Source organism: Oculina patagonica, chromosome 6, assembly GCF_052425735.1.
Source record: "Oculina patagonica isolate OP01 chromosome 6, crgOcupat, whole genome shotgun sequence".
Taxonomy (NCBI): Eukaryota; Metazoa; Cnidaria; class Anthozoa; order Scleractinia; family Oculinidae; genus Oculina; species Oculina patagonica.
Genome location: NC_135763.1, coordinates 24,724,417 through 24,736,393, shown reverse-complemented (window position 1 = coordinate 24,736,393; position 11,977 = coordinate 24,724,417). Strand labels below are relative to the sequence as shown.

Here is an 11,977-nt window from a genome sequence, read left to right as displayed (position 1 = left end):
AAGCAAGGGACCGCGGACGAAAATGCTGCTAGTGTAGGTAGGAGCTGGCGACAGCTCTAATCAGCCAAAAATAAAAATACAGAGACAAGATAAGCAAGGCTGACACTACGTAGAAATGAAAAAACCTTAACGGACAACGACATGATAGAGTCCAAACTGAAAGTCAAAAATGCAAACTCTGGACAGCTGTTTCGATGATCAGTGGGCGGGTGTTTGAATTTGAGCCCATTCGGATTATCATTACCACGAGCACTTTATAGACAACTGTCTTTGCGCTGGTTGTTCTATTCTGTGCGGCATACACTTTGCTGAAGAGACCCAATCAGGTCGAAACAGCTGTCCAGAGTTTGCATTTTTGACTTTCAGTTTGGACTCTATCATGTCGTTGTCCCGTTAAGGTTTTTTTCATTTCTACGTAGTGTCAGCCTTGCTTATCTTGTCTCTAAATAGCCCATCCTACGGAGCTACGCAATTCGAAACATCTCAGCCTGCATTGTCGCGCTACTAGCTACTTTGCCGTTCTGGATTCATCAGTTTGGTTTGGCACACGAAAAATTACTAAACTGGCCGAGCAATCCAAAAAGTCAGCTCGATTCTTTTTAATTATCACCATTCCTCCACAAGAGCAAACAACAGCCAGTAAAATTCATTGAAAGCGCGCGTGTCACTCACAATCCACTTACTCAAACCAAAATGAGGAAAAAATTCCAATCCTGAACTGTGTGCAATATTTGTCGATGTGTGGGAACTCTTCAGTGGTCAAATACTCAAGTGTTTAATTTTTAGCATCACTTAAACAAAAATAATTTTTGTTTTGGAGTTAGTGATTAAAAATATTACTCAATCACGGTAAATTTTGTGTAATTTATTTAATTTTCCCTACTTTTAATTTCGATCCACTGGTTGAAATAACCGAATTTAATATTAATGTTTTATCGTTCGACCAGAAATGGTAGTATGAGTGCCAACTAGTGCGATATAGTATAGTGCGAACTAAAGCGCGCGCTGTTTTGTTAGCTTTAACTTTGTTTTTATTTCACGGAGATGGGCAATATTCGGCACGAAGAACAGAATTATTTGCAGGTATCGCGGATATGTCGCGATTTGCAAATGCTCCGTAGAACAATTCTGATATTCCTCTGCTTTTGGTATTGGCAAAGCATTGATTGCTTGCCCCTGAAAAATAACTTTATTTTTTTCTCAAACCTCGTTTATTTTTATTCTCGTGAAAAACAGTTTTTTAAAATTACTGAGCGGCTCAAAAGTAATATAATTTAAATATTGATATCTTTATTGGTAAAATTCCACGTCAAGAGCACGGTTGGTCATCGCAACATAACCCTACGAGTCCAAGAATAATTTTCATCAAATTTCTCCCCACAATATCACAAAAATCACAAGAGTAGGTGAGGAGAAATAAAGTGATCACCAGCAAAAAAAAATTCCCTTTATTTTGAAACAAATTCTAGACTTAGACTTGCATGAAGATCAGCAAGAAAAAAATGTTTTTTTTTTTCATCTTTTGAGATTGATTCACCAAGAAGCCAAGTGTTTGACGTAAAAGATCCTTGAAACTTTCGTTGAAGTAAAAATTTATCTAATAATATCTAAAAAATATCTAAAAATACAAAGGTAATCAAACAGCCGAAAAGTTCCCATTTCCCAGCCCAAAATTTGCCCACATCCATTTTCCAGGGTAATTTTTGCCCGAAATCCCAGTCCCATGAAAAATAAATTTTCATTTTTTTGTTTGTTTGAGATCCCCAGTCCCAGTGACCCAAATCTCATTTTCGCAGTGAAAAAGTATGGGCAAATCCCAGTTTTCATTTTACCACTTCTGCCCCCTCTTCGAGTCCTTGGCAGTAAACCTAAACTGGCTATATATCGCTGAATTCAGTGAATTGAAAACTTCCGAATTCATTAGTGTGGATTACATCATGATCGAAAAAAGAAAAGAAAATTTATTCAGAGAACATTCAAATTGCCTGCAAATTACCGTCCAATTCTCACACAGGAAGGAAGTTGCCAATTGGCGCGTCTACCCGCGGGCTAATATTAACGAACTATTTTAAGTCTAATTCAGTAGTTTGTTCCCATAAATATTGTGGTGAAGTTAAAATATAAACAGCGAGCCAACTCCCTGTCTTCCGTGTGTTGATATATTATCTAGTGAAAATCAGAAAAACACGAGAAAAACAAATAAAGATGAATGCGCGCCCGGGAGCAAACGGCCAGAGGCCGAATAAGGGACGGATTCGTTATCATCGCAAGGACGATTTGGCAGTTAAAATTTGGCGGTCATTTTCTTAGGCTCAGTTTTTTGTTAGTTGTCTGTAAGGATGTTGACGAACGATTAATTTTAGTAAATATTTACTGTCATTTGTCATGCCAGTTGACTAATGACATCCATCAAGCGCCAAAAACAAGGCAGACTAGGGGCTTTCGCTGTGATGTTCTCTGTTTTCTTTTTAAATTTTTCTATACTACTGAAACTTCGTACCACTCTTTCACTAAAATTTCGTTCATTTGTTATTTTTTCAGCACCCTGTTCAAATAAGCTGATGTAAGCTGTCGGATATGCGTGGGTTCATTTCTCAAGCCATCTTGCAGTTTGAGAGGCTTTCAGGGCCCTCCCGATATCAACATGTTAATTCACAGCAAAATAAAATAAAATAAAATTTTATGACTACTTTCTTTATAAAAAAAAACCCAAGACATTTCCAAGGAAATAAAATAACAATAATAATAACTGTTGAAAAATAGTTCAATTTAAAAGTATTAAAAAAGAAGAGATAATTGCAGTACTTCACCGGTATTGTCCATAGTGTTAAAATAAGCTTGAGCCAAGAGTTTTTTACTGAAATAACTTGAATGATATCGTTTACATTTCAAACCCCTCCCTGTGGGAAAACCGACTTCCTTTGAAATTAAGTTTTGTAGATAAAGATAACATGAAATAATAAAGTTTAGTTTTTTAGTGAAAGCTCGTACAATATTATTGTTGTTTTGAAAATTAGCTTCTGCGTTCAGTCCAAAATAAATTTCTCGAAAAATTGACTGGGACTACATTAAAATATATACAGTATTTTGTTTAACCTAAACCGCCCGTTGCCCTTTCATTAGAAAATATTTTCGGATCGGAAATGAAGCGTGCGATAAACAAGGATTTTGAACGTGGCTTTATTTTATTCAGCAAGGAAAGAAAAAGATGCAAATTTCCTGTAGTGTCGGCATTGTTGTTAAAGCGATCTGCTACTTCAAGAACAATTGGTCAAAGACCATCTGCCATTATACGTCACACACCAGTGTCATGCAAATAACATCAACAATTCGGAATATCGTCTGTCAATTAAAATTCTGATTCGATTTTCTAATTTCACAGTTTCGTATTACCACGCGAAGCTCTTGAGAGGAAAGACGCAAGTCAACTTTTGCTCGACGGTTACATTTTCTGGCCGCGTTTTACCGAGAGAAGGTTGATTCATAAGCAAGGGAGCGAATTTAATTATGACACTCATTTAGAGACGTTTTAAAGCGAAGGGAGGTTTCTAAACCTTCATCAATTAGCCATATTGAGAGCGGAAAACCCACTGGGAGATAGCGTTTTATACTGTTTAGAGCTATGACTTTCTTACGGTTTCTTCGTCTTCTCACACGACGGAAAGAAATAGACAACGATCTTTCCAACTCTCAGCTTAGCCGATGCCTTGACGTCTTTGATTTAACTTCCATTGGGGTTGGAGCGACAGTAGGAGCGGGTCTGTACGTTGTAACCGGTCAGATCGCCAGAGATGTCGCGGGGCCAGCCATTGTGTTATCGTTCTTCGTTGCCGCTGTAGCTGCATTCCTTTCGGGGATTTGCTACGCAGAATTCGGCTGCCGAGTCGTAAAAGCTGGTTCGGCCTATGTGTACACCTATTCGTCTTTAGGTGAAATATGGGCTTTTATAATCGGCTGGAACATGATTCTAGAATACGTGATCGGAACAGCTTCGCTTGGCCGGGCCAGTAGCGAGTACATCGACTCCATTGCTGGAGGTGTGATTCGGAAGTTCTTCGTCGAGAACATCGGACAGTTCAACGCATCAGGCTTGGGTTCGTATCCGGACTTTCTAGCTTTTGTTCTTGTCCTCGCTGTTTCCATGATCGTAGCTAGTGGCGCCAAGCATTCAGCCGTGTTCAACAAATGTGTGACAGTGGTAAACATGTTAGTGATCCTTTTCGTGTTAGCTGTTGGTTTGTTTCATGTTAACCCCGGCAACTGGGCTGGAAGACACCAGTTCCTTCCATATGGTGTGTCTGGCGTCCTAGCTGGCGCTGCAAGCTGTTTCTACTGCTTTGTCGGGTTTGATGTGATAGCCACGGCCAGTGAAGAAACCATCAATCCCAAACGGGCCATTCCTCTGTCTATCATGTTATGTCTCATCATCAGCTTCCTCGCTTACTTCGGTGTGGCATCGATTCTAACACTGATGGTGTCCTATGAGAAGCTCGACAAGTTCGCTCCGTTACCAGAGGCATTCAAATCAGCCGGTGTCCCTGCAGCCAAGTATATCATTGCTATTGGAGGGCTCTGCGCCTTGGCAGGCTCGCTCATGAGTGGAATCTTCGCGGTCCCAAGAATCATGTATTCCATGGCCAGTGATGGTCTCCTCTTCAACGTCTTTGCTAAGGTCTGGCAGCGCACTAACGTCCCTGTGGTCTCCGTCGCCTTCGCAGGGGTACTGTCCGCAATTCTGGCGCTTCTGCTGGACCTACAACAACTGGTTGAGATGCTGTCGATTGGTACGCTGCTTGCCTACACCCTCGTCTCCATCTCAGTACTCGTGTTGAGGTTCCAACCTGGTGTTCAAAGCGTCGAATACGACGAGGACACTCCGAGCTCTGTACGAAGCTACAAAGTCATATGCTGCAAGAAGATGCTGCCGGAACCGAAAGGCCCGGAATATAAGCCTTTAGGAAGCGTAACAGACGACAAGAAACAGGAAAACACGGAAAAGGAAGAACCAAGCACCTCGACAAGTCAGATTGCCACGGCTGCCATCTCGCTGCTGGTTGTGGGACTCGCCGGCTTCTGCGCCCTTCTGATCGCAGGATGGGGTGCTTTAGGTGGCGGTGAAGCTTGGGCTATATTCACAGCCGTTTTCCTTGGCATTCTCATTATTTTTGGCGTAGTGGTGATGCAGCTACAACCCACAAACAATGCTAAATTTCCCTTCACGGTCCCCTGTGTACCAGTGCTTCCAATCTCCAGCGTGGTGGTGAATTTGTTTCTACTTCTCAAGTTGTCCGTATGGACATGGGTACGATTCAGTGTCTGGATGGTTATAGGTAAGAATTTGTTCCTTTACCCTTTACCTTCGCTAGCAAATGGCTCATTTCTAAATTTAATATCGTTATTTTTTTTACAAAAAATGTTGTTTGCTCATTTCTCTGTTTCGCGCTCTGAACAGTTTTGTGTTCATTTTTCCTTTTCATGTGTTTTTTCTTGGATAAATTTAATTTCTGCCCCAATAGTTCTTCTTCTGTATTTTTTTCTCTGTAACATCTACCGCTTTTCCATAATAAAAAAATCGATATCAAATACAATAGTGGAAGGTGAGAGAAAATTTAGCTATTTTTTAACCTGATTTGAATACGAAAATGTAATCTTCTCAATATTTTTTCTTGGTCTGCCTATCTTCAAATGTCGATTTATGAAATCAACAAGAAAATCTTTTATGGGTTGTGTCTTATACTTATTTTATATCTACTATTTCTGTGGTTTTGTACCGATCCTAACTTTGTTGCTCAGACAACAATTATCGCGAAGGCAATGATTTGAATGTAAATTGAATACAAAAACCATTATAACGAGAGAATATATCCTAGCTATATATTACACAGAGTCAGTTAATGTTTTTTTCTTTTTTTCTTTCTCGCTTTTTTATTTGATCGTTCAATTTAATGTACTCCTCGTGGTTAGAAATAAAAATTCATTTGCGGGGCTCTCAAACATTTTTACCGGGCTGTTCGGAATGAGGAAAAAGGATTGACGTGCGTTGCGAATATATTTAAAAGTCACTCGTAATATTTTTATTCCTATTATCCTAGAAAAAGTTTTATCGTTTAAAAATGGACTTTGCTGAGATGCAAGTTCATTTTTTTCACGGTCGCCTCACGTTAAAAATGTTTTCTTTTGTGTGTGTTCCTTATGTAGGATAGCAATAATTAACAAAATGATCCACCGCTAGGTTTATTATCATGTTCAGTGGCCTACAAAAGAGTTTCAAAAATTTAGCATTCTATACGCTGACAACATTCAGCATGAAATTAACCAGGTAAATTACATTTTGTTTCACCGTAGACACTTCGACTTGTGTCTCACAGCGTAGAGCATTAGAACAAATTTATTTTCTTTCTTTCTATAATATCCGCTTCTCTATTTAACCTATTTCTTTACGTCTTTCTCGGAGTAAATTAACAATTTAAATTTTTAAAATTTGACACAGAGAGGCAAGGTTCTAATGATTAGCTTTAAATTTCTGAATTGAGAAAGGCTACTTGCGCGCGTGGCGCTGAAAATTTCACCACCTCATAAAATTAAAATCATTTAAAACTAAGATCAGCTGCCCAATACTTGTTTCACTCCCCCGTATTTGACGTATTTCCATCAAAATTACGGGAAGTTGTTTTTTCTCTGGTAGTTCAATAATGTTGGCTCAATTTTCCTTTTGTCGGTTTCTCTTATTGGGTAGAAAGCGTTCTCAACGGCGCCTATTACATCTATAATTCATCGCTCCAAGTTTAACATTTTAGATGCTTCTTTAGTCGACGGAAGTTTTTGTCTCATTCTCAACGTAACCAAAACGAATAAATTTTTATGATATTAGTTGAGCGCGATTTTATCACTGTTGATATTTTCTAATTTAGAGTATTCTCAGAGTTGAGAGCCTCTCAGGTTTCGATTGGTCTCTATTTTCTTCCGTGTTCGGTCGTGGTTCCTTATAAGGTTACATCGCTCTTCCCGATTTGCTGAAAAGCGAAATGTTTTATTTTATTTTTTTTATTTATTTTTTGTATGTGCAGGTGTTTCGGGATTTAAATCAAATATGGCTGTCGCGGTGGTCTCCTCGCGTGTTCACGCGTGCGTGTTGTCGCGTGGGTGTTCTCGCGATAAAACAGCTTGTTATCTTAAAGCCTATACTTTTTTTTCGATCGCGCCAAATACAGCAGAATCTTTAAATTATGTAATTTATTTTCCAATGATTTAAAAGCAAAACTGGAGCTACATCTCTCGAGCACTGATAGCACCTAATGACGAACTAAAGAAGCCCCTTTTTTTATGCTAAGAGTGACGTTTTTAAGCTTGCTTTCATTTGAGTCAAAGAACAAAACAAGTTTATCACGGCTCACACTAGTTAATATTTCCGTTTGTTCTGAATTAAAATCGTTCGTGGAATTAAAAAATATCCACTGGTTACTAAATAAATTTATTCAGTACGAGATAAGCCGGAACTGAAAATGAAAATAAAGAAAACATTGTTTTGCATCTGTTTGTTTGAAACGCCTTCATTTTTTAAAACACATTCGGGGTTTATAGAATATGTATGTCTGTTGGTAATATTTAGCGTACGTCTCTCTGTCGTGGGATGGAAACATGTTTGAGAAAGGAGAGACGAGGGACGCTTATCCGCATCTATTAGGGCTTGGCATTAAATCACCTTTCTAGACTGCGAAAACGAGAGTTATAATGGTGGATTTCCACTGACGCGTAATTTTTACGTGCGTAAAAAAAATTGAGACAATGTATGAACGGCTTGCGTACACGTTTACGCAGGCCGTTCATACATTGTCTCTAATTTTTTTCACGCACGTAAAAATTTACGCGTCAGTGGAAATCCACCATTAGTCTGCATACGCGTTATAAACGACCTGGCCCTCTCCTAGATTAGCGACAAATGTGAATTCTGATCAGTTTCCTGACTTCTTTGTCAACATTTCTTTTTAGATTTTTTTTCATGGTTAATAAGACTGCCTCTAACTTAAAATTAGCTGTTAAACATGCTTTAAACCGACAGAAATAAAGGAAAACCCATTCTTTTAGCAAGGGTTTTTCCCTTAATTTCTGTCGGTTCAAAGCGTGTTAAACAGCTAATTTTATTAAAAGTTTAAAAATCCCCGACTAGCGTTACTCGATTTTCAAGCCCGGCTTTAAAGTAAAACCTCATTTACACTACAGCAAAAACACGGTATTGGCAACTTGGTAGTTTTCGATTTTGGTGAACCGAGCATGAATTATGTTAAACCTGCCTTGCGTTTCCAATTTTTTTGTTTTTGTTTTGGGAAGACGTCTATATTTTGTCCTTTTTTCTAAAAAAAAAATCGGCAAAGCGGCACCTTTTTTTCTGCGTGCGCTAATTGAGTTTGTCTCCTTTGCCTGTGAAGAACTACCAGAACTTGACTATTGTAATTTTTTTCTCATCACTCTGTTTCTCTTGCAGGATTTGTTATCTACTTTGGTTACGGAATAAGAAACAGCGTCGAAGGCAATCCAAAGCAAGACACGAACGATAACGACTTTATCTTACAAGAACCACCAGACTTCGAACAAGACGTACACAAAGTTCAACCCAGTCATGCGGCAACCGGCGAGAAAGAACCCTTAGCATCAAGCTTCAATGAACCCAGTGAGGAACAGTGACATATCAGTTGGAAAATTCTATTATTGATATAAATATCATAAGTCCATAACTCTACAATCAGATGCAGACTTCAGACACTTGTGTGTGTGTGTGTGTGTGTGTGTGTTAAAGCAAAATTAATATAACCGACCTCAAGTTCCCCTTCCCCTCCCCCCCGAGATTCCCATCCCAACTACCACTCCCTGGTGGTTTCGTACTCACTTTAACTAAGGCATGCAATAAATTTTTAAGGAAATAAAAAAAACACTGAGAAAGGAGGGTTAGTTCCAATACACCGTTGCTTTGATCTTTTACTATGAAATAAATAGCAATTTAACTAACGTTCATGAACGTTTTTTTTTTCAAAGAGTATCTCAACGAGTTTGCATCTGATTTAAGATAGTATGGACTTGTGATAAATATTTAATTCAAATTGTAAATAACAATTCTGGGATGAAGGTATCAAAATTTAACTTTCCCCAAAATTTGAAAAATTGTGTTTTAAATTACGAAATTTTCGTTTCAGCAAGTTATGGAGTTATCAAAATTTTAGGCGAATTTGCCGCAAATGTGTTGAATTCTACAATTATTGTTTTGCTACAGTAGAAAAACGATTCCAAGGGTTTAACATTATTTATTACTACAATTTGCCAAAGAGTTTGAATTTCTGGGTTATATTAGCAACTATACCACCCGAACATTAAAAGTGTAAAAATTATTGGTTATTGGATAAACTAAGGCACAAATATTTTTATTTGAAGTATATAGAACACGGAGGACACTTTCAAAGTGTGACGGTTATTTTCGGTATAGTAAAATACATAATTTTGAATTCGGTTTTTTGGTTGACTTAGCACAACGTAAACACAAAGAATGTTAGAACGTAAGGCGAAAGCCTACAAAAAAACACAAGGCAAATTCAAGAGGTTTATCCCCTTTCAGTGCTTTCTTGAGCCCTGTAGTGTTACCATATAAATTTGTCGTTGGTGTATGTTGTACACTATATTTTAATTTCCATGTCAAGACAAAATAGTTCCACGTAACTTCAGCTAACCGTTCGAAAGAGCAAGTACAGTTTTCCGATCATCGGTTTTGAGTAAACCATTTAAATGTGGCAGAAAAACAGTATTTAATTTAAATACGAGAACAAAGATATATTTTTTTCAGTTTCGACATTATTCCTTTGCCATGTTTGTACATAGTGTTTTCACTTGGCTATGAATCTTAGACTTACTGGGTAACACGGGCTTTCCTCGCGCGCATGAGTACCCAGGGCATTTTTGACTCGTTGTCATTCTCAGCTGGTCCTGGGCCGAGTCTCCTATGTCTCATATATGTGGTTGGGTAGATCGAATTTATGTTGGTTAACAACAGTAGGAGCACTGTGAAATGTCTAAGATTTTATCTAAAAACTGAGTAATTTAATGACAAGAACACACCAAGTTTAATTGAACCGAAAATTAAGAAAGCAAAAAGGTGTTCCCGTGTGATGTTGCCATTTTGCTTCCATTCTACCTTAGCTTACTCTCCACTATGTTAAACGATCGTCATTTTTTTCCTTAGAGGAATTGCTGAAACTCGTTACGTCAGCTGCAATTCAGCTTGCGCGTCAAATAATGCACTTTCAAACTTCTAGTATTAAAGAAACCAAGTGTGGTTGTAAACTCAACACAAGGGTAGACAAAATGGCGACATAGACATGAGTGAACATGACAAAATTAAAAATAAAGATGGGTTAATTAAAATGGGGGATTACAATTTCATAATTGCATAGAGTGGCACAGCTCTGTTAAAGCGTGTAGATATAACGTTCGAAATATTTCACGCATTGGGAATCAATAAATTGAAATGAATCGTTTTGATGGTTGTTTCGCCTTTCTTGACTTTAATTACATGTTACACAACGCAATTTTTCCTGCAACTTGCAATGCAAAATTTGTTGCGTTGCAAGTTGCGAAAAATTGCACGTGTAACGACCCATTTTCGCAACCTGCAATGCAACAAAATGTTGCATTGCAGGTTGCAGAAAAAAGTTGAACTATCCTCTACTTTTCGCAACTTTGCGAGACAAGTTACCACGTGTAACATATCAAGCGAACCTGCAACGCAATTGTGTTGGAAACGGCCAATCAGAGCGCGTCTTTTCGTCATTTCAAGATGCATATAACGCTGAGATTTTAATTATTCAGCAGGCGCGTTGCAAGTTGCGAACAAAAATTGCGCGCGTGATACCTCCTTTGCAACTTGCAATGATTTTTAGTCGCCGTCGTTGCGTTGCAAGTTGCAGGAAAAAATGCGTCGTGTAACATGGCCTTTATAAGACCTGACGCTCAAATTCAACGCCTCTTGTAGCTGTATAATTTGTGATAAACTATCCTGTTACAGGCATGACGCGTCAACTGTTTTATTTGGGTTAATATCGGGCCCATTGACCAATCAGATTGACACTAAAAATATAAATAACAGCGCGCGCGTAACTACAAATTTGCCCGCGCAACGACTAATCATACGCCACTGCGCTATTATGACGTCACAATTGCGCGAGTAACGAAGGAGTCGTTATAACATTCAACGAACCAGACAGTTACACGAACCTGTAGACCTGATTACAAGACCACCGCCCTGAAATGTGGTAAGATCATTCCTTTGTGAGCTTTACCTAGTTGTCACGTAAGGTTTCTCTCTTTATCAAATCAAAAAATTGGACTAAATCTCTTCAAATCATTTTACATCTCGCGAACAACTCCAGCATCGAGTTTTCACCTTCGACGGGTCCTCGGCCTCTGTGGCATTTCATACGTCATGGGAGGTGAATTGATAGGCGACTACATAACTTACTCTCTTACTAGAAATTAGACTTTCTAAAAGCCCTTTCCGATGTTAATTTCCCGATATGTTAGTTTCGCTCGCTCGGTGCGTAAACTAGAGACGTGAGGTCGACTAGGTGCAAGACTAGAAATACTACCAAGGTTTACTATCACTGAATCACTTGGAGGGGAAAGCGTTGTTCTCGGGTACTAAGACAATATGTTTCAGATATAGTAAATAATAAAGATGGTCAATTTTAAGCTCGGCGATAAATAATGAAGATGAATTTTTCATCGATGACACGAGCATGGGACGGAAATCGAACCCATGGCCTCCCAGATACCGGTTGGGCGCTCTAACCAATAGCCTCCCACGCAGTCGTTACAGTGTCGTTCTTAGGGGAGATCGTGTTTCACTCCTCCCCACGAACGTGGGAAGGAGTGAAACACGATCTCCCCTTAAAACGACTCCGTGGGAGGCTACCAACTGAGCTACGAGAGACTCGTA

At 38.8% G+C, this 11,977-nt stretch overlaps 1 protein-coding gene across 1 annotated transcript; it reads left to right on the top strand.

Moving 5' to 3' along the window:
• The first annotated feature begins 3,375 nt into the window (after positions 1-3,375).
• On the top strand, positions 3,376-10,518 carry LOC144656677 (cationic amino acid transporter 2-like). The gene is made up of 2 exons (XM_078516919.1): positions 3,376-5,330; positions 8,483-10,518. Exons 1-2 carry the CDS (start codon positions 3,623-3,625, stop codon positions 8,680-8,682), a joined length of 1,908 nt encoding a protein of 635 aa, XP_078373045.1. The 5' UTR covers positions 3,376-3,622; the 3' UTR covers positions 8,683-10,518.
• The last annotated feature ends 1,459 nt before the right edge of the window (positions 10,519-11,977 follow it).